This window comes from Poromitra crassiceps, assembly GCF_964638095.1.
Source record: "Poromitra crassiceps genome assembly, chromosome: 25".
NCBI classification, from domain to species: domain Eukaryota; kingdom Metazoa; phylum Chordata; class Actinopteri; order Beryciformes; family Melamphaidae; genus Poromitra; species Poromitra crassiceps.
Window position 1 is genome coordinate 402,501 of NC_139649.1, and position 23,295 is coordinate 425,795.

The 23,295-nt window shown below is 42.2% G+C and overlaps 2 protein-coding genes across 2 annotated transcripts in view; one reads left to right on the plus strand and one right to left on the minus strand.

The window, feature by feature from the left end:
• The window catches only part of setd5 (SET domain containing 5), a 72,749-nt gene extending 65,656 nt beyond the window's left edge, over positions 1-7,093 (plus strand). The window contains exons 21-24 of the mRNA XM_083661101.1: positions 110-429; positions 571-689; positions 1,110-1,198; positions 4,158-7,093. Coding sequence (XP_083517227.1) covers positions 110-429; positions 571-689; positions 1,110-1,198; positions 4,158-4,733 — 1,104 coding nt within the window. The 3' untranslated portion in view covers positions 4,734-7,093. The remainder of the gene's footprint in view (positions 1-109; positions 430-570; positions 690-1,109; positions 1,199-4,157) is intronic.
• A 1,767-nt stretch (positions 7,094-8,860) lies between these two features.
• On the minus strand, positions 8,861-21,363 carry LOC310798417 (chitinase-3-like protein 1; the record flags this gene model as incomplete). The annotated part of the gene is made up of 11 exons (XM_083660967.1): positions 8,861-8,874; positions 9,761-10,012; positions 11,704-11,836; positions 12,303-12,437; positions 13,033-13,215; positions 14,215-14,332; positions 14,539-14,663; positions 18,788-18,953; positions 20,312-20,516; positions 20,949-21,048; positions 21,211-21,363. 11 exons carry the CDS (start codon positions 21,361-21,363, stop codon positions 8,861-8,863), a joined length of 1,584 nt encoding a protein of 527 aa, XP_083517093.1.
• Between the last annotated feature and the right edge of the window lie 1,932 nt (positions 21,364-23,295).

Sequence of the window (23,295 nt, forward strand, 5' to 3'; positions counted from 1 at the left end):
TAGTTGGCGTGGTGCATGCAGTCTGATGTGATGTGATGCCATGCAGCCAGGGCTCCTCCCCCTTCCTCCTGCTCACTGCTCTCCCTCCCTCTGACCCCGCCTCCCTCAGGTGTCTTTGCTGGAGTACCGTAAGAGGAAGCAGGGCAGCGGCCGGGACCTGGAGCCCGGCGGCGGAGGCCCCTCCCTGAGCGGCACCCCCACGCGACCCGCCTCCCACTACAGCCAGGACTCCCATCATCAAGCCCCTCCCCACCACCACCACCAGCAGCAGCAGCTGCTGCAGCCCCCAGCCTCCCCGCACAGCTCCTTCTCCTCCCCGGTCCACCCCTCCTCCTCCTCCATCCCCCACATAGAGGAAGTCAGCCCTCCAGACCACCACCAGGCCTCCTCGACACTGCAGCCCAGAGCCCAGGAGAGCAGCAGCCACTGGTGAGAGATCACACGTCACATGAAAGCCCTCGATATCAAAGATGATCCCACGGTTCCTTTTTTTTTTTCTTCTTCTGTGGGGCATGATTTGTTCCTAGTCGAGCGTCTGGTCAGTGATGTGTCATGTTTGCTTTGCTCCAGGATGGTCCCCACCAGCGTTGAACGTCTACGGGAAGGCCAGGGGGTGCTGGAGCGAGTGCTGCGAGGAAGCATCAAGATGGATCGCATTTTAAAGAGGAGTGAACCTGACAAGGAACCTGGTATGGAGATGTAGAGATCAGACTAGATGAAAGTTCAATGATGGAGATGTAGAGATCAGACTAGATGAAAGTTCAATGATCCCTGTGAAGAAGTCGGGTCGATGCTGCAGCAGATAAGCTATACTGGAAAAGGGGATATAAGTGCCAGTTTGGGGGGGGTTAAATATAGTGCAACAGACGATTGCAACATACTGTGTACAGTATATATGAATTCCGTGAATGACAATGTATTAATTACAGCATGTATGCAATGTAAGCTAAATAACCGCAATAAAGCATGGCAACTTGGCAAGAGGAAAAAAGAAAGTAAATGAAGAATCTGAAATAGCAAGATATCTGCAATATAGAACATTAGAAGTAATGTGAAGATGAAGAAAAACGATGCAAATTTACACACGTTCTCCTTCCTGTGTTTTCCAGATGCAGATCGATATGAGATCCAGGCAGCGTCCATGGCCTCTCCTATGAAGAGTCCACACAGATACAGTCCCTCTGTGTACGCACACCAGGTAGGCTACATCATGCTTTTTAAGACCTCCAACCTAAGGCCCGGGACCCTCCCACGGGCTGCGGGGATTCAACCTAAGGCCTAGGAACCTCCCACGCACCGCGGAGGTCAACCTGAGGTCCGCAACCCTCTGACGGGCCACGGGGATTTAACCCAGAACCTTACAAATAAAAGCCGAAAACCTTCCAAATAAAAGCTCAGAACCTTCAAAATAAAAGCACTGAACCCTCAAAATTAAGGATTCAAAATAAAAGCCCCACACACACACAAGTTATTGGTTACTATTAGGGGTGTCACGATACACTCAGTTCACGATACGATACGTATCACGATACTGGGTTCACGATAACGATACGATACGATACGATTTTAACAATATTTTTTTAAACTTGAATAATGACAATATATGACTGGAAAAGTAGTATTTTATTTGAAATGCACAAATACAAAACATGCTGTTGTGGGAAATTGTTATTACGGTACAATAACAACTAGAAAAAACATGAGATTGGAGATAAGGCTTATCTTGAAATAGAATGAGTTACACCGTCACTTAGATTTACTTTGAACTAAAAGGTTTCTCAGCAGTATAAATTCTCATTATGCATCTTCAGTTTTTCTTCAAACTCAAACAACAAGACTTTTCTTAGTCTATTTTTTATGCATCTTCAGTTTTTCCTGTCAAGTAAACAGTTTTGCCAGAAACTCAATTGAATGGTTTCTCTCCTGTATAACTTCTCATGTGTCTCTTCAGAGACTTGTTCAACTGAACTACTTTCCACACATTGAACTTGAACAAACAAAGACGTTTCTTAGTCTATTTTTGAAAAAAAAATATATATATATTTATAAAAATAAAAAAAATCGCGATATGAGATTTCATCTCAACGATACATATCGTGATGTTTTACTATCGCAAAATTTCGTCGGACGATATATTGTGACACCCCTAGTTACTATGCATCAACATGAACAACAGTTTGCACTGCCAGCAATCACACGCATTCATTCCTAGTTTAAGAATAGCGCCGCTCATCAATCAAGTTCAAGTTCAAGTTTATTAGTGTCCCAAAGGGCAAATTGAGTTGCAGCAGATAAGGCTTACAGATAAAGACACAGACAAGAACAACACAAGTGACATGTTAACATGTTACATGCATGTAGTTAAGAATAAATAAAAGGCTAAGTAAAAGTCAAGAACCTTGTTTGTGACACACAGTGACCGATAAGTGTGCAAGGTAGCATTAAAGTGCACAGCGAACAGTAAGGTGCACAGACACGCAGCGACCGATAAAGTGAGGTAGCAATTAAAGTGCACAAATGACCAGTAAAATGCACAAAGTAATGGAAAGATAAATCAATAATAAAAAACAATAAAAGCAATAGAAACCATAAAATCAATAGAAACAATAAAACAATACAAACAGCAGCGGAGGCTGATAATAAAACAATAAAATCATAATAAAACAATAAAACAATCATTACCTTCTAGGGCTGTGGCGATTCACTTATCTCCCGATTCGATACTATCACGATTCTTGGGTGCCGATTCGATTTATATTGCGATTCTTAAGTATTGCGATTCTACGATTATTGCGATTCGATATTACGATTTATTGCGATTTTTGTTTATTTTTTTCTTTTCTTTTTCAGTTTGTTTGCTTTTTTACACTAGATTAGAACATGGGAAAAGTTGAATCATACACTAGAGACTGTATATTATATATCATGAGTAGGGCTGGGCGATATAGTTAAAAACAGGGGCGGACTGGGATCATAATTCAGGCCGGGCATTAGATACCAAGCAGGCCAGGCCGATATGGGCCGACGCGCGTGAAATTTGGGCCGTTTGAAGCCCAATTTGGGCCGTTTGAAGCCAGATTTGGGCCGTTTGAAGTCCAATTTTACAATGAGATGCACCCACTTTAACCCTGAAGTGTAATTATTACTTCAGACTAACTAATAAAGTAATAAAACCACTAGTAAACCAGTAGGCGGCGCCTGGCCTGCTGTTCAGTGAGTGGCCTGACTGCAAGCACCCAATAAAAGATCGATCCAAAAAATCGTGACATTAAAAATCGCGATACTTAGGTGAATCGATTTTTTTCCCCCACCCCTATTACCTTCCCTCAGCAGCGTTCAATGCTCGACTAGAGACAGGGACAAAAGAGAACTTGTGCCTATTTTTTGTGGCCCGTGGGGCACACAGTCGACGACCAGAAGGAAGGAGCCTGTACTCCGAGCTTAGAGGGTGGGCTGCGTCTGAGCGGATGGACAAAGCCTTCTTAAGTACTTGTCTGTTAAAGACATGGTCGAGGCTGTCCAGATGGATGCCGGCTACCTTAGAGGCCACCTTCACAATTTTTCCGAGGGAATTCTTATCGAATTCTAGAAGGAAATGACTGACTCGATGTAGGCACTATAAAACAGTTTCATCAGTCTTATCGATTTGGAACTTTGCAAGTTTCCTCAGGCAGTGTAGACATTGCTGACCTTTTTTACACAACATGTCAGAGTGAAGGTCGAATTTCAGCTTGTCGTCAATTAATCTTACAATCTTGCTAACTCAGAGCAATACTCTCTGAGCCAAACACATTTCACTTCCTATACAGTCTTCACAATAAAACCATCCTGTTAGTTTTTCAGTGGAAAGGTTTTAATATGAAGGAGCTGCAGCAGGAAATAGTTACATCCAGGTAACTTAGATGCTCCATGGGAATGATACAGTAGAGGCACGATTCTCCATATTCGAGGTCAGTGTACAATCAAAATGATTTAGAAGCTGTCATAATTAAGTAAGGTAAAATAGCTACATATTGGGGCTTTAACAATACATTTATTTTTTACATTAGCATTTATATGGCATGTCTTGGATTGGATCTGATGACAGTCCAGCCACAGGTGATGCCAGGTGTCACGGTGTCTCGGAGTAGTAAATGTGTTTCTCTGTTTGTGTTCAGTCGTCAGAAAGCCACCGGCAGACAGACAGCCCATCCTTCCTCCAGCAGACCTCCAACTCTCCATTCCGGGGTTCCTACAGTCCCTCGTCAGGCCAGAGTTTCTACCCCCGCCTCTCCTCCTCGCACCCCGGCCTGTCCCAGGACCACCCCCCCTCCTCCTACCCCAGTCACGCCCCTACCTCCTCCTCCTCCTCAGACTCCAGGCCACCAGGGGGCTCTCTACACCAGCAGAGTCTCAGCGCCAACACGGACGGAGGCCACGGCTATAGCGGCAGCCACTTAAAAGCGAGCCTTTTGAACAGCAGTGGCTTGGTGGGGTCTCCCACCCCGGGCTCCAGGGCCCACGGGCAGACTAAAATAGACTCGGGCGCCCAGGCATCCAGACTAAGCCAGCAGCAGCAGGCGTCTCGCAGCCTCAAGTCGGGCAGCCCGGGCCAGGTGGCGCTGCCGGCCGGCCCCAGGCACCTGTCGGCCTCCGGACCCACACACTACCCACAGCGAGGGACCAGCCTCACGCAGTTCCAACACCCCCCCCTACAGGGATCAGGAGTAAGGACACAGTCAGGAAGCTTTTAGGACCTTGTTCAAGTGTGTGAAAGAGAGAGAGAGAGAGAGAGACAGTGAGTGCATGTGAGAGTGTGTGTGTGTGTGTGTGTGTGTGTGTGTATGAAGCTGCGTACCTCCTCAACCCCTAAACATGAATAAACCTCCTCAACCCCTAAACCTGAATAAACCTGTGGTGAAATGCGGCTCAGGGAGTTCGGGGAGGGGAAATGTACAGACCGAAGAGGAGCAAGGACTTCTTATTTTCTGTCTTTTCTTTCTTTATTTTCAGAAAAACAAATGACTGCATTCTGCACAAAGCTAATCATTGACTTTGGACATCGTTAAGGAATCAGTGAAAAGAAGTGATTTGGAAAACAAAAACGAAGAAAAAAGACACATTATGAGAAATAGAGAAATCACATGTAACTTGAAATTGCCCCCAGTGTTTCCTGATGTGTTGGACTGTGCAAACAGGCTACGTAACGTTGGAAAGTAAAAAAACGTCTACACAAATATCTGTACAAAGTTATCAAGAAAAGAAAAAAGCGTCCCCGTCGTCACGTACCCAGGTCGGATCAATGCTGCCATGCAGATGTAACTCAAAGCAAGAGTTGTTTTATTTTTTTTATTTTTTTTTCCAAGGTGACTTTTTGATTTGGCGAGCAGCCGAGTCTGTCAGTAAATACGTGTTTCATTTGGAAAGGGGAAACGGTGCAAGTTGATGTGTTGATCATCCGTTATAAAGATGCATTTGACATGATAGGATCATTCCATATGATTACCAGCTTTTGTGTCTCGAAAAGCATAAACAGCCTTTTTCTCAAGGTTCTCCATCTCTTCTGATGTTCATCGATGATGTTTTTTTTGTTCTGTTCTATGTTCTCCTCTTCTGTTCTCTCAGCCCCACTCAACCGTTTTGATTTCACTTTAGTACTACATCACTGTAGGCTTTTCCATATTGTACTTGAGACATACAGGTCTTATGATTCATGGTGCTGCAGTCTTGTTTTTTCCAATAAATTTGAAATCCAGTTATGTTCCCCACAAACGGCTGCATTCTATTCACCTTATGTAGAAGAGAGAGTCTGTTTTGAGAGACTAACAGGAAGTGTAAACCCAATCGGAAGTTCCGATTGCGTTTACACTTCCTGTGACTCATAAACCTAATCTGACTCATTATGTGAGTCAAACTAGGTTTGACCAGCTGAGTCAGACTAGTTTGGGCAGGTAAAACCGCCGGCGTTTTGAACAGGAAGTCGTGACACAATGGCTCAAGTGGGCGGGGCTACATAAGTATTCATCTTGTCATTACATCATTTTAAATCCCTTTATTGTCCTCCAAATTGCATCCTGATGATCATACAAGTCGAATGCAGGAACAAAATGAGAAGCTAATAATCTGACGTCCTTTACTACCATTGTTGGGTTTGTCTCTTTGAATCCCGTATGGATTTTATATATATAAATTTTGGGGGGGACATTTATATGGGTATTTTTTCTGACCAATCCTTGCATTCCGTATACCACAAAACAGGGGAAGGGAGGTTTCTGTGGGATGGTTTGGACGTATATAAAAACAAGATAACAGAAAAGCTGCTGTGTTCTCATTTTCATGCGAGAGCTGCTTCATATGTCTCCCTTTCCACAGAATGCTGTAATCTTTCTTTTTTTCCCACCAACTGAATTGTTCAAAAGAGACAGAATAAGTTCTTGAGTCATGTGACAGAATAAGTTCTTGAGTCGTGACAGAATAAGTTCTTGAGTCGTGTGCCATGATGAGTGCTGCAGCAGGACCTCACCACCACGTTAGACTGAGTCGCTCTCTCCTCTTCCTTTGTATTATGTCGTTCGTTTGGACCGGGGATGTTGAAACGCTGGATTTTTGCATGGAGAACTTCAAAGACAGAGGGACTGGTCACCTGACTGGTCACCTGACTGACCCCCCACCACCCCATCCACCCACAGACAGAAGGGTACATGTCATATATGAATGTTTGGCCGACAGAAGGACTTCAGAGTCATTGAAAAAAGAAAGAAGCGACCCCAAATTTTAACCAGCACCTTAAAATGAAAGAAATACAACCTAAAATGACACAATACGACAATATGTATGAATATGTGTACTTTGTATAGAAAGAAAATGTGTTCTAGAGACTTGTATGGAGAAAAATGTAGTACACACAATTTACCGCATGATGTTTGTTTTGGGGTCTGAGCGACCGACTTGTCAGTTGGTTGGACGCTAATCATTGGGTCTGTTCATGGGTTCCTCCAAAAACCAGTCACTTTTTTTTTTAGATCAGATTTTGTTGGTTTTTGTTTTATTTTTACACAGAGCATAGTAACTATTTCATTTTTTTTCTCCCCCCCTCCAAAAGATTTAAGAAGCAAAAGAGATGTAATGCATTTTGATAATAAAATAATCATGATGGTAATGTATTTTGAAAACTGCCATTTTGATGTTTCATTTGAGTGGATGGGCATGGATGCAGGCAAACCTATACATTTCAGTATGCTTTTTAAGTATGATCATTTTTATAATCTAAAAATTATAAAAATGGTACAAATTTGCTGTCATGTTCGACAGATACTAGCCTGATATCAGAGTGTGATGAATCAACTCGCTGCTCGGTGGAGTGGTCTGTGCCCAGGCAAGACAGATAGCGTTATCTCATCTCACACCTATAATCAGAGAGGTGGGTGCTGACTTGCTGGCACGCCGCACAATTGCCAAAGTCGCACAGGCCAGTTCAGCAAGTGTGCGTATGTAATATAGCGGGCGAGCTGTATTGCCTTTATAACTGGGAACTGGTCATCTGATGGTTCAAAGGTCATGAACTGGGACGGTGACGTCACCAGAGCCGGTATTTCCCATTCCAAACTCGGCGGAGCCTCAGCAGCCCTGACCTCAAAAATCCAAGATGGCTGCTCCAAAATGTTACTGTGATTCAGATTAAACAGGCACATGATGGTGCTGCACATTTCAAGTCAATCATGTTTGAATTGACTAAATATTTAAGTTTAATTTTAACTGAGATTTCTGTTTTGTTAAAAAGACAACCCATACATGCGTGCACAATTAAGATAATTATGTTAAAATGGTCCAGTTCAAAAGCATCAGCATCGTCAAAGACACAACACAACACATACAGACTGACAGACTGTTGTTCTTTAATGTCATACACTCTTCATTAGACCTTTTTAGTTCTAATGCAAATTGTCTAGTCTGTGTTCATATTTAACTTATTTCCTCTTGTTACAACTTACCCCAGTATTGGGTATAGGTGGCAACAGCTTACCCCAGTAATGGGGTAGGTTGTAACAATGGAACTCCTTGTATCTGACATCAATTCATGATTGTCATTGTAATGACAAATGTGGGCACTTTGTGTCAAAATGTGAGATCTAACATCAAACGGAGTTATAGGGACCGAGACAAATGTGTTACAATCATCCCCAGTCTCCCCTAATGAACAAAATAGAGACAACAGTCACAATAAATAATGACCATCCCTTGGTCCTGAACGCTCCCTGATATGTTATTTTTTTATCTTTAGAAATTACTTCCACAGCATCAGTACTCTCCACGTCCACTAGATGGAGGCATTGTGCTATGCTGGTGAATAAGCCTCTGGATGCATTATGAAAAGCTATTTGTTCTCTGTGTTAATTATTATGATTATTGTATCTGTCTTGATGATTACGATAATTGTATTAATTATAGTGATGTCATGCAGGTTAAACCGGCTCAAACTTAAATAAACAGACATAAATTCATAGTATACATCATATTACATCACACTGATAATCGTATGAACATCTTTTAAGGTGGGAGGAAACATGAATGAACGCTTCTCTAAGAATATCATTGATTTTTGTTTTAACTGGTGCTCGTTTGCCTCACTGCCCAAAGTTTAGCGTTTACCCTCCTTTTACATCCCTGTATCCTTCATCTAGTGTCATGCATCTGTCCATCACTTTTTGTGGCCCTGAGCAAAATTCAAAGTGGGTTAATTTGTATTGGTTGAAAGCCTTAAGTTTCTCAGGCTTAGTCCCCAAAACAGTCAGCATTCCCAATGCTGCTGCAGATTACACCCATCTGCTCCAGATTATACCCATGCTGCTCCAGACAGAAAGCCCACATCACATCACACATCTCAGGCAAACTTCCCTATAAAACACAGAGGCATGAATGCATCTAAAGAAGCACCTGTGTAAAAAGACAAGCCATATCCCTTAGGCCTAGTTTCAGACGGCCCTTTGAAGGCCCGATATTTAAAATTAAACTTTTGGTTGCTTGTTCATTCGTTCAGTCTGATTGGATGGGCTATGTCATTCTGACATAAAATCAACAAACCAAAAAGATAAAAAAAAATCTCCAGGGTTGTGGAAATAGTCTTTTCAGCCCTAGCCCGCACATCAGGCCTTCCTCCAAGCCTGTAGTAATGTCCTACAATCTAGGGCCTAGCTTGTCAGCAGTATTGTAATCTCTGAAGATTAATCATTTTGGTCACACACTAAAACTGTGTAAAGCAGTGCAGCTGTTTGCAGTAATTATATTAATGTTTCAAACTTAATGTGGCGGGTGATGAATATGATGTTCTTTGGGGGATTCTTCCAATTCAGTGATTGTATTGTAGGTGATTGTATTGTAGGTCGAGAGATCACTGTGAAACGATGATCAAAGTAGTCATTCTTCTAAATTGTCTAATGGTCAACTTGTAAACAAAGTTTAACAAGTCATCAATTTGCTGGGGGACCCCTGGAACACCCACAAGGACCCCCTGGTGCTCCCCGGATCCCACGTTGAGAACCACTGTCCCGATTGTCCACAGTCTCATGGCATCTCACCTCTCTCCTTCACTGTCCACCAGTGTCCAAACACCTTGTCCATACAAAACAATATCAGCTGTTGCTCCACACGCCTAACATCTGTAATAGTGTGGCTATAAGGCTGACCACAACTAATCTTCCTGGATGCGTTGTTTTCCGCGCTCCTTTACTGGGCTCCATTGCGAGGGGGTGGCACCTCGTTATGTACGTCTCGCTCTGCACACATCTGTAGAAGGTCTTGGGCTCTTCTGATCTCGGGTAGAGTCCGTCCAGTTTGCGCGTGCAGAAGCCGTCGTAGGGATACACGATGGTGATGTTTTGGAAACAGCTGTGGCCCGGGGTTCTGCCGGTGGTGCCGGCGGTCTGGGACGGGTGCTGCTGTGTGGGCTGGGTGTGGTCAGGAGGGAGGGAGAGCGAGGTGGTGCTAGTGGGGGTGGGGAGATGGACAGCAGGAGTTGTTTGCTGTGGTATCCAGTCTGGGAAGAAATATATTGGGGACATAAATTAAGTGGAGTCTTACATTTCCAGTTTAGTTTGCATGATCGGATTCCCTTTAATTATGGAGTAATCATGTCTGTCAGTTGGGTATGTAAGTATGCAGAGTGAATCAGGTGATTCATGACTTGTTCCTGATTGAAGAAATGTCAAAGTTACAACTGACCCATGTTACCACTATCCCCAGTCTCCCCTACTTTAGCCTACAGGAGACAAAATGTAAACTTGTAGTTTTTATTTACATATAGTCTTAATACACTATAATGCATTATGAATCTCATTTGAGCATTGTGATATTGTGATATATTGTGATTTATTACCTTTTTTCAATTGCAAATGATGTCCCCAAAGGAAAAAACTTTGTCAACATCTGTTTTATCTAATGAGTTTCCAGGCTGTTCATCTCACTCAAATCATTTTTATTCCAGCAAAAGGGTTAGGGTTAGGGTAGCAAGCAGACAGACCGACCAACACTGTCATAAAAATGTCATAAATATTGCATGCACTTGACAATTCATATAATAAAATATTGTGATACTTTGCACTCGTGCGATATGATATTGCCACACAAAATGTTGCGATACTATGCTGTATCGATCCCCCCCCCCTAGTAGATTGGTGACCTATGTCTAATAATTGACCACACAATCAAACAATATTTGTTGGTATATTGTCAGGCTTCAGTCATACTATAGCTCCACTTAGTCATCATGACTATTGGATGAAGTGATTAATGTCAGGTGTGCTGCAGTCACAACAATGATCAGGCACACCTGATTAATCAGTTCATCCAATAGTGTAGGACAGGAAATAAAGAAGCTGTACTAATTTCAGGAAGTAAAGAAGTTGTGCATGTAGCCTATATGAGTGTTTTGGATTTGTTTTTATTTGGGTGTTAATATTCTGCCACGCCACTAGGGGGCAGTAACATATTGGTGATGGGTTACATCACACAAAATCAAGTATCAATACAGGTGTGTAGCCTCAGTGTGTTTGGAACGGGGAGATGAAACGGTTCTTACCGCTATCATCACTGGGTGATAAAACTAACAGAACTAAATGGCACAAAACATAGAATTAACAATGCACAATTACTACAACACTTCAAGAATTCGGCGGCAACAAGACGGAGCGAAGCAAGCGACTAATAACGAAGGTAGTTATGCGCGTCAAGGACACATTTTTAGCATTTCATTCACAACCGTGGCTATCTGCAAAGGGCTAATAAGACGAATCAGCGTGACGTCACTTGACACCCAGAAATGCGGAACCCCGCGGCAGTTAATAGTATGAGTTGTGCCAAACAAACATTAATATCTCAAAAACTATACATCACATCGCTTATATCTTGACATTCTGCGTGAGAGCAGAAGTAGCTCAAGAGTTTGATGTATAATATATTATACATGTCGTGTTAAAGTTGTGTGAACTGTCGCAGTTTTTAAAATGTAAACAGCCGGCTAGAGTGAGACAATCAAGCCTCGCGCCACTTCTCCATAGGGTTCCATTGCCGTTGCCACCCAGTGACGCAGTTTGTTTCCCAAAATGCTGCTCGGCTGATCCCTCGTATTAGTCACTACAATCAGGTTTGGATTTTTTGTTGGCAAGTCATGACATATTTATGATGTATGCTGTCTATAACTACAATATAAGACTGGGATGGTGACATTACCTTTATTGAGTTGGTTTCTTAGATGTGATATCAGTGGATATGTGCCCTGCCCACAGAACCGCCCAGAGAAGTCGTCCATATCCAGAGTCCACACAGCAGCGCCCCCTAGCTTCCTGCTCTTCAGGTAGCCCACCTATAAGATGCATTTGAGCAGTAACTCAGTCATATAACTTATTACCAATAGGATTTCAGTAATATTATACCAGTTACTTTTTCAAGTAACACAAGTTACACATTTAGTTACCTTTTTAAATCAAAGCACATATTGAAATAAAGATACCATAATTTCCTAATCAAATTTTGTGTTTTCATGCAAATAACCACTATAGATGACAATAAGAAAGGAAAAGGATAACATTTAGAATTTTGGACGGTTTACGCTGACTTCAAGACAGTTGAAATTATGTTTTTTCTGGATGTTCATGTCATTCTGCTACTGCTGTTATTTTGGTGAAAGTAATGCAAAAGTAGTGTAATAAGTAACGAGTTACTCTACACAGAGTAATATTGTAAAGTAACTTATTACTTTCAAATGAAAGTAACTAGTAATATGTAGTATATTACATTTTGAAAGTAACTTGCCCAACACTACCCCTTACACAAGAGGGGTCATATACCTTGGCATCATAGCTCTTCTGGTTGTCGAAGCCGACCCACTCACCGCCTTTGAAAGCGTAGGGAACTTTCTGACTATAAATCCACTGGACTGTGGCCCCTTTTAGGAAGGAGCAGGTCTAGAGAAGAAACAACAGACATCAATATATAGCAATATATATATATATAATTATAGCAATATACATCAAAAATATTCATGTAGCAGTACTAGTGGTAGTAGCACGTATAGCAGTACTAGTGGTAGTAGCACTAGTAGGAATGTGTTGATTTCGCTATTGATATGATTATGTTGATATCTCTATATATCAGTGGTTTTCAAAGTGGGAGGCGGGCCTCCCCAGGGGGTTTCAGGGGAGGCTGAAAGTGGAAAAAATATTAAATTAGTTATCAAAAGGAGGTCACATAGAATATCCTAAATGTGTGTGATTTGGTTAAAGAGATAGTTCAGAGATACAGTCGTTTTGGGGGAATTTTCCAGTTTTTCAGAAACAAATAAAATGCCTTCAGAGATACCTTTTTTATGTATTTGGTGTAGTCTGAAATCAAACAGCAATATCAGAGTGTCTATGATCCCACATGCATCCAGGAGTTGAGGGAGGGGGGGGGGGGGGGGGGGCACCTTTTTCCAAGCTTTGTTTGGGGGGAGGCCCACAGTCTCAGACTTTGAAAACCCCTGCTCTACATGGATAGACGTGCTCCCCAGCTCCCCGTTACCTCATAGTAGGACCAGAGCCCCATTTGCTGGGTGTAGGGCCCAGGCGTGGCAGGGCCACTGACTGGGACACCCAGGCCTGTGACTGGGGTCAAGAGGGTAAAGGAACGGCTATAGACGGGGAAGCCCAGCAACAGCTTCCCTGCTGGGGCTCCTCGGTCCAGCCAGTACTGCATCACATCATCCTGGAAGGCAAGAGAGGGAAGGGCCGTTACTGTTAGTGAGCTCATGTGTGACTCTGGGAGTTACTCTCTGCTGTCACGATATGATCTTACCACCTTGTCTCACTTTCAATTTAATGTGTGGCAAGATGGTAACATTAGTGGGCTTAATGAGCTAACTTTGGGCATAACTGACTGTTGGTTCTCATAGGAGTGGCACGCTACTTACAGCTAACCTACTATGGAGCAGGTTATGTTCAAGGCAAGCTATTGGATCCAAACAAGTAAAAAGCCAGTCAAGTAAAAAGTCTCTGGAAAGATGGTTTTCCATTTTCCATTCCATCCTAAAATATCAAAATACTGTATGCCCTGCCTGGAGTTCACATAGTGTGACAGATAGACAGCATCATTTGGGGTCAGTTCATGAATGAACTCATCAGTTTCAACTGAGGAATTGGAATTGGAGAGAGGGAGAGAGGGAGAGAGGGAGAGAGAGAGAGGGAGAGAGAGGGAGGGAGCGAGAGAGAGAGAGAGAGAGAGAGAGAGGAACAGAACAGGGATTGCATTGGGATGTAGGGAAGTCACTGCCCCCACATATCTGAGTGTTCTAAACGATCAATACGGAAAACCATGAAATGCTTCTTTTCAGGTGGTATTTGATACATAACATGTGATTGTAATGCATAGATTATGATTGAATGTGTTTTATTTGTTAAACCGTCTTTTATTTGACTTTATTTGATAATGTTTGATTTATAATGTTTAGCGAGTCAAGACAACCTCTCTCAGAAGTGGGGATTTAATTTAATTGAATGGAACTCAGTTCTATTTCCTGTTATTCCAATTCAGTTCCAATGATGTTTCCTTAGAGCTCAGTGCAATCAAACTCCAGGAACTACATTGGAATTTACCATGCAGTTCATGAATGGCGCCAACCCTGCAGGGCACCCCTCTGCAGGGCACCCCTCTGCAGGGCACCCCTCTGCTTTGCCCAATGATTTATTACATCAAATGTTTTCTTACTATGTTGCCATTGTTTTCAGTGGCGCGTGTTCCCCGGTACAGTGGACTGTGGTGGGCTGTCACTGCATCTTGACCACCAAGGAGGCTACAGGTCTTAACACTGATGAAGTCCAGGTACCTAGACACACGCATGCACACACACACACACGCACACACGCACACACATACACACACACACACACACACACACACACACACACACGCACACACGCACACACATACACACACACACACACACACACACACACACACAAAGAGGTGTTATTGGAGTAACGTGTGATCATCTAATGACAAGAGCATTAACCTTGTTAGTGAAAGCCTTACTTGGACATCCCAGCAATTTCATAGCCCATATCAATAACATGTGTTTGTGCTGCCACTGCTGCCGAGAGGATCAGCTGTGTTTTCCCACTTCTTTGACTCTCAGCTTCATAGGCCTCTGAAAGCTCCTACAAGTCCAAAAAATACAAATAGATACATATTGATGTGACATCAAAACTGTGGACTTATAGCTTTTCCCCCAGTGGCACCCTTGATTTTTTTGGCCACCCACTTGATATTATTATTATTATTATTATTATTATTATTATTATTATTATTATTATTATTATTATTATTTATTTATTTATTTATTTATTTATGCTGGCTGAATAATCATACAATTTCTATCCTTGCCAAGGGCCAGCCACCATTGATTTTACTTTTTTTGGCCACCCTTGATTTCTCTTTGCTCTGCCATTGTAAATCTCCATCTCCACTTTTGAAGCATTTTCTGAAAATTGTTTAAAAAAAAACACATTTTCGCTTCAAAAAGTCATAAAAGTGGTCCTCGTTTGTGAAGATGATCCTGCTGAACACACATTTCAACTCCCATAAACGTTTGCTAACCACAGACCTTATTTCATGCATTTAACCGACATCTAAGATCCCATTGCCTTTTCCCCTTACGAACCAACATGGACTTGCTTCTTCCCACTCGTTCCTGCGGTGCTCTTTTGGCTATAAGCCATCTATTTTGGCATTGTGTGTGATGTGGGGTGGCACATTGTGTGTGATGTGGGGTGGCACATTGTGTGTGATGTGGGGTGGCACATTGTGTGTGATGTGGGGTGGCACATTGTGTGTGATGTGGGGTGGCACATTGTGTGTGATGTGGGGTGGCACATTGTGTGTGATGTGGGGTGGCACATTGTGTGTGATGTGGGGTGGCACATTGTGTGTGATGTGGGGTGGCACATTGTGTGTGATGTGGAGTGGCATGGTGCATTGTGTGTGATGTGGGGTGGCATGGTGCAAGTTGCAACATAGCTGAGAATTGACATTGATTTTTTTGTCCTTCTGGTGCCCCCCAAGTACACAACTCAAACTCCGCCCATTTCTCTGGTTTCCCGAGGATACAATCAACTCTACACTACAACACCATGCAAAATACAATCAACTCTACACTACAACACCATGCAAAAAGACATGCAAGAAAATCTGTTATTCAGTGCTGTTCTGTTCCCCTCCCATCTTTCTTCTGATGTCTCAGTCCTTCAGTCGTTGTGGCTTTATGAGTCAGATTGACAGGATGACAATAGAATGAAAGCAAGTGTCCAAGTGTTGAACATCATGTTTCATGGAAGCTGCCTGGTGTGACAAAGATAACAGGCCGCTCAATCGAGAAGAGCCCAAACCTTTCCGCTGAGACAAAGGAGGGTGGGCCTCTGTACGGCTGCCTTAGGCGCCGCACTATGAAAATAATTACCTGAAATTCTCTTTTAACTAGCTAATGTTGGATTTAGTTACAGAGAGGCTACAGCACCTTGCAGAGCAGCGTGAACCTCTTCTCTTTTAACTAGCTAACATTAGATTTAGTTACAGAGAGGCTACAGCACCTTGCAGAGCAGCGTGAACCTCTTCTCTTTTAACTAGCTAACATTAGATTTAGTTACAGAGAGGCTACAGCACCTTGCAGAGCAGCGTGAACCTCTTCTCTTTTAACTAGCTAACATTAGATTTAGTTACAGAGAGGCTACAGCACCTTGCAGAGCAGAGTGAACCTCTTCTCTTTTAACTAGCTAACATTAGATTTAGTTACAGAGAGGCTACAGCACCTTGCAGAGCAGAGTGAACCTCTTCTCTTTTAACACGTTCACTGCCAATGGCGAGTTGACTCGTCAAAAACAATCCAACGGTTGACTGCCAATGACGAGTTGAGACGTCAAAAGGTGCTACGTGGATCAATGCCCCCCACGTCTCCTATAAAAATATTGGAGCTACCGAACGTGTACAACCCATTCCACCGACCCACTAAGTGGCGACAGTGCTCTCCATTCCAGAGGAAGGCAAGCAAAAAGCAGTGTGAGGAAGCCATTCTCATGAAAATGGATTGGCGAAAACGTTTTCGCGCTTGGGAGCTGGCGGTGGGGTTTTGCAAATTTGCATAATAGATTACGGGTGGAACACACTTTGAAACACGCAGCATAAATAAGACCAGAATCGCAAAAGCTTCATCAAAGCTCTCAGAACCCCGCCACGGGGTCCTGAGAGCTTTGATGAAGCTGCTGTGCCGCCAGCAGACAGGCACAGCAGCAGCAAAGCAGTGAGCCTGGTGACGCGAGGTTACAGCAGCAGCAGCAACGAGCTTGTGACACGCCCGCTGCAGCCAAGAAGAACACACACGGAGGGAGGAGTTTGAAGGAGAGGGGTGTTTCCTGCTGTTATGGAGGAAATTACTGTTCAAAACTATTGTTTAGATGTCTGACGTCTTACTGATGCCAAAAATGAATGGTTAAAGTGACTGTTCTATCGAATTTCACAAAAAGCCGTTTATCTCAGAATAAATTTCCAGACGCTGAAACCATGCTGTATTCAACTGCTAATGCTTACATAACTACTAACTCTACAAACTAACTCTTTTAGACAGAGAAAGCACACATTCTATTAGTTCTTTTGAGATATTGTGTGTTCACAAAATCCTAACAGAAACGAATCCTCGGCTCTTGAAAGATGAGCCAGAATCCTCAAAAAAACCCTCTGGCAGAAGCTAACTACAGTATTGAAAAACGGCTGGCAGTGAATGTGTTAACTAGCTAACGTTAGATTTAGTTACAGAGAGGCTACAGCACCTTGCAGAGCAGAGTGAACCTCTTCTCTTTTAACTAGCTAACATTAGATTTAGTTACAGAGAGGCTACAGCACCTTGCAGAGCAGAGTGAACCTCTTCTCTTTTAACTAGCTAATGTTAGATTTAGTTACAGAGAGGCTACAGCACCTTGCAGAGCAGAGTGAACCTCTTCTCCTTCAACTAGCTAATGTTAGATTATTTAGTTACAGAGAGGCTACAGCACCTTGCAGAGCAGAGTGAACCTCTTCTCTTTTAACTAGCCAGCGTTAGATTTAGTTACAGAGAGGCTACAGCACCTTGCAGAGCAGAGTGAACCTCTTCTCTTTTAACTAGCTAACATTAGATTTAGTTACAGAGAGGCTACAGCACCTTGCAGAGCAGAGTGAACCTCTTCTCTTTTAACTAGCTAACATTAGATTTAGTTACAGAGAGGCTACAGCACCTTGCAGAGCAGAGTGAACCTCTTCTCTTTTAACTAGCTAACGTTAGATTTAGTTACAGAGAGGCTACAGCACCTTGCAGAGCAGAGTGAACCTCTTCTATTTTAACTAGCTAATGTTAGATTTAGTTACAGAGAGGCTACAGCACCTTGCAGAGCAGAGTGAACCTCTTCTCTTTTAACTAGCTAACATTAGATTTAGTTACAGAGAGGCTACAGCACCTTGCAGAGCAGAGTGAACCTCTTCTCTTTTAACTAGCCAGCGTTAGATTTAGTTACAGAGAGGCTACAGCACCTTGCAGAGCAGAGTGAACCTCTTCTCTTTTAACTAGCCAGTGTTAGATTTAGTTACAGAGAGGCTACAGCACCTTGCAGAGCAGAGTGAACCTCTTCTCTTTTAACTAGCTAACGTTAGATTTAGTTACAGAGAGGCTACAGCACCTTGCAGAGCAGAGTGAACCTCTTCTATTTTAACTAGCTAATGTTAGATTTAGTTACAGAGAGGCTACAGCACCTTGCAGAGCAGAGTGAACCTCTTCTCTTTTAACTAGCTAACATTAGATTTAGTTACAGAGAGGCTACAGCACCTTGCAGAGCAGAGTGAACCTCTTCTCTTTTAACTAGCTAACATTAGATTTAGTTACAGAGAGGCTACAGCACCTTGCAGAGCAGAGTGAACCTCTTCTCTTTTAACTAGCCAGCGTTAGATTTAGTTACAGAGAGGCTACAGCACCTTGCAGAGCAGAGTGAACCTCTTCTCTTTTAACTAGCCAGCATTAGATTTAGTTACAGAGAGGCTACAGCACCTTGCAGAGCAGAGTGAACCTCTTCTCTTTTAACTAGCCAGTGTTAGATTTAGTTACAGAGAGGCTACAGCACCTTGCAGAGCAGAGTGAACCTCTTCTCTTTTAACTAGCTAACATTAGATTTAGTTACAGAGAGGCTACAGCACCTTGCAGAGCAGAGTGAACCTCTTCTCTTTTAACTAGCCAGCGTTAGATTTAGTTACAGAGAGGCTACAGCACCTTGCAGAGCAGCGTGAACCTCTTCTTGTCCTCTGGAGGACTTCCATAAGATCCAGGGTATTCCCAGTCCAGATCCAGACCATCAAATCCATGAGTGTTCAGGAAGTTAATTGATGACTGGATAAATGTCTGACGGCTTGCTGCACTGGACACCATGATGGAGAACCTAAGTAATGGGACAATAGTTTGATCAGAGGTGGATCTGATTTTTAATACAAGGCTAATATATATTGACAAACAATGCATCGGAATAATCCTAACTTATAATTGCAAACCAATGTATTTAACAAAATAATACGACTTTATTGCCATCACAAGATGGAAGACTTTCATAACGAGTTATCAACAGAGATTAGACTCACTGGGATCCAGCATGGCTGCCCTCTCTGACCGACAGTAAAGTCTTCAGCCTTGAGTTTCTGCTCAGGGGTTACATGCATGTGATTAAGAGAGAAATAAAATGATTGATTGCTTGATTGGTTGACTATTTATAGACTATATATTCAAGACTACATCTCCACGCGACACATTCCATGTGGATGGGAGCTGATCCCCATGGGAGCAGCGGATTATTCTTTAACTCATTGCCGTGATTGTACTGTACGTCAACCCATCTTTTCACCGCCATGCACTAGATGGCGCTCTTGCCCACCTTATGAAAATCACTGAAAATTATCAGAAACCTTGAGTTAAGAGTTAAGACACATCACATCACCTGTGGTGAGGCCGCGCACTGATTAGCCCGAGGCTATAAAGGTACCATGCAGGTGCAGCCTGCCTTCACAATGTATATCCATCGGACACGTGCCCACAGGGCGACCCAACGAGAGCCCAGTCTGGGTCTGTAACAGACAGAGTCCGTCGCCCTGTAGTGTCCTGTGTGGTACCTTTATAGCCTCGGGCTAATCAGTGCGCGGCCTCACCACAGGTGATGTGATGTGTCTTAAAGAGTAATCCACATCACAGGTGATGTGATGTGGATTACAGAGTAATAATCCACATCGGCTGCTCCCATGGGGATCAGCTCCTGTCCCATTTGTACGGTGGAGAGATAGTCTCTCCACTCAGATAACCTGGGTTACAACCATTCATAAAACACCATGTACACTATAGGCCAGTAGTTCCCAAACTTGGGTATGCGTACCCCTAGGGTACATGGAGGTACTATAGGGGGTACTTGAGAGAAAGGGGAAAATGGAAAAATGTAATAATAATTCATGAAAATAAAGGAAACTTTAAAATACATCTGCTCAGGATGCACTAAATACAACTCTTTTTTATAATGTTATATTCTTGAAAAGGTGGGCTATCATTCAATCATTACATCCTATGCTATAGCTTTCAATCATTACATCCTATGCTATAGCTTTCTCTTGCAGTTTTCTAAGCAACATGTTGTAATTGGGTAAAGGGGGGGCAGTTGGATTCAGAAATCAGGGAAAGTGGTACTGAAGCCAAACAAGTTTGAGAAACACTGCTGGATGCAACATTTAGAACTTGACATTTTGAGCATTTGATTCTCACCTCTTCTTGAGCTCATTGAGTGATTTGTAGAGAGTTTTCTCATCGGAAGCATATTCAGTGATCTCGTTGGCGTGGCTGATGATGGCGAAGGCATAGACCAGGTGGGTGCATAAGTAAGGGTCCACATTTTGTGGCAGGAATTTTCCTACTCCAGTTCTGTACGTCGACCAGTTGGTGAAATAACAAACTAGCTTGGTTGTGGTTGCTGGGTTGAAGAAAACAATGTATAGTTTTGTTAAGTGAAACATCACCTCCCAATATTGCCCTCTGTATGTAACCAGATAGGAAGGTATGTTACTCACCGATCTGAATGAAGAGTTGCAGAGCCACTGTAGGAGGCAGAATTCACATTCAATTTCAATTCATGCATTTCAAATTGCATAAATATATATATATATATATATATATATATATATATATATATATATATATATATATATATATATATATATTTATTATATATATATAATATATATATATATATAATATATATATAATGTATGTATATATATATATATATATATATATATATATATATATATATATATATATAATGTGCACAACAACACAAGATTTATTTTACTTTTTTTTGCAAAAAGTAGCTCAATAGACTAATGGAAAGATAACACATTCTCACCAATAATGCTGGCTATTCCTGCGTTCATCTCAGTCGTCTTTGCTTGCTTCTCAATTTGAGCTGTGTAAATAAGGAAAGTCCCATGGTGTGGCAGCTCACGCTGTGGCAGAGAGACACTGTGTAAATAAGGAAAGTCCCACGGTGTGGCAGAGAGACAGAATGGATACCTGGAGTAACGTCACTCCAGCGCGCGCTCTCACATTACTACCAGTCACGGTATTGCAATGGCTGCCACATTCACCTAGCATCCCTCATAATACACCTGTTCTCTGGAGAGACGCGCCACGAGTGGGATGTATTGGACAGCGTCTGGGTGTGGGTGTGATGGTGTATTGGACAGCGTCTGGGTGTGGGTGTGATGGTGTATTGGACAGTGTCTGGGTGTGGGTGTGATGGCCTTTGTTGGACAGCGCATATCGGATGTAGAAGTTATGTAAACAACCCTAAACCGTCAAAAGAGTTGACATTTAGGAAGAAATGGTATACAAGTAGATACGAAGAGGTTTCATTTCTATTTTCAGACTCAAAATGAAATGACGATGCTGTTTACGATGCCGTTTTCTTTTTTGACTATTTCATGCATCTTTAAAGCATCAGTCCATTGTTTTGAAGCATTCAATATATTTGTAATATTTGTAACAGCCACTTATGCATAGACATTCTTATGTTAAATCATTCTCAAATCTTTATGGCCGTCCCCCATAACAGGATGGGACTGGAGCAGACTGCTATTCTTCTTTATTTTGTCCATGGAAACAAGAGTGACCCATTTTATTTTCACCTGGAGCACGTTGTGACACTGAAGCCATATATGAAACGCAACACCTGTGCTGAACCTGTATCTTTTAATATCCATCAGCGTAACAGTGATATGCTGTTAGTGACATAGTGCTTGACAGACATACGCAGGCAAACAAAAAGGAGATGTTATACTAAACTGTCATCCTTTCACCTCAAGGATACAGTTGCAGGACTAACCAGCAAAAACAGGGTGGATGCTGCTGATGGAGGATGAATGGGAAAACAGCTATTGTTCATTCTCGCATTTTGATAGTTTTGATCTTATTCCCCATTCTGTTAGTAAAGGGGAATTGTTGTTGGAATCTTGTAAATTTAACTCGGTTCAATACAAAATGCCAAAACATAGTCATTCAAATGTCCTACACTGACATCATGAGGAGGTCAGTGAATATCTAGGAGCCTAGGAGCGCTGCTTGTCCTTGTCTTGTGCTTGGTGTTTGTCACTTTAGGCTGAATACTTCTCACACCCTACTCACACTCTTTGTTGTGTGTTGACAATGTGAATCCCTTAAAGTCCCACAAACCTCTATGGGACACTGCTACATTGTGGTGAGAGGCACTGCTGGAGCCAAAGCCATGTCCAAACATGAATTGGATTCTCATGCTTAAATAAACTCAACATGGAAGTTGACCCCATGTGACTTAGAACGGAGCAGAGGATATGTTTGGAAACAAAAAGCCCAGCCAGTTGCAGGGAAGAAACTTTCCCAAAATGTATGATATTTTATTAACCGTGAATGTAGGGATAGGTATCATTTTGTATTTTTTCTGATAGATACCGGTGCTAAAATGATACTTTTAAAACAGTACCGGTGCCTAAACGGTGCCTGAACTGATACTTTTACAAATTTAAAGTGTTTTTTTTTAATTGAAAGAGTATTTCAAGCAGAGGGCGGATGTTTCACTCAGCAGTTCGGGCATGGTACCTAAATCTGCATTGCAATTGGGTACAGGTAGTACCGTACTGGTTGTAAAGGTATAATTTACCATAGTGGTACCAGGTTTTGGTACCCAAGCCTACCTGAAAGCCATTATTTATGACCACGCAAGTAAATCCTGAGCCCGTTGGTGATCAAAAGTTTTAAATCCAAGCTAAAATTAATATTTCTGAAAAAGAAAAGAAAATATTGTAGATAATTGATCACTTAGATTAATTTCCCCCCCAGTTGTCTGTCCTATATGAACATAGATATCAGCATGAAATAATCTCCACACACAAGTCATTTGACATTTGATTTTTCACATCATATTTTGAAGAAGTGCAAAATGAAGAACAGTACAAATGTTTTGCATCAAGCATTGGTTGGCTGTTGCACCCTCAGCTAGCGGGTGTAGTTCAGTCGAAAGAAAATAAATTAGTTCCATGAAACTGCTCACAAGGTCTGTGGATTATCTTTAGTTACCGGGTCATGATTTCTGGAAAGAGACATTGCATTGTATTGGAGAGAGCAGACATCTCTATGGCCGATATCTCCAAAACACTGCAACTCACACCAAAACAATCTAGATGGATAAATACTGTATAGAACTACAGATAAATATACAG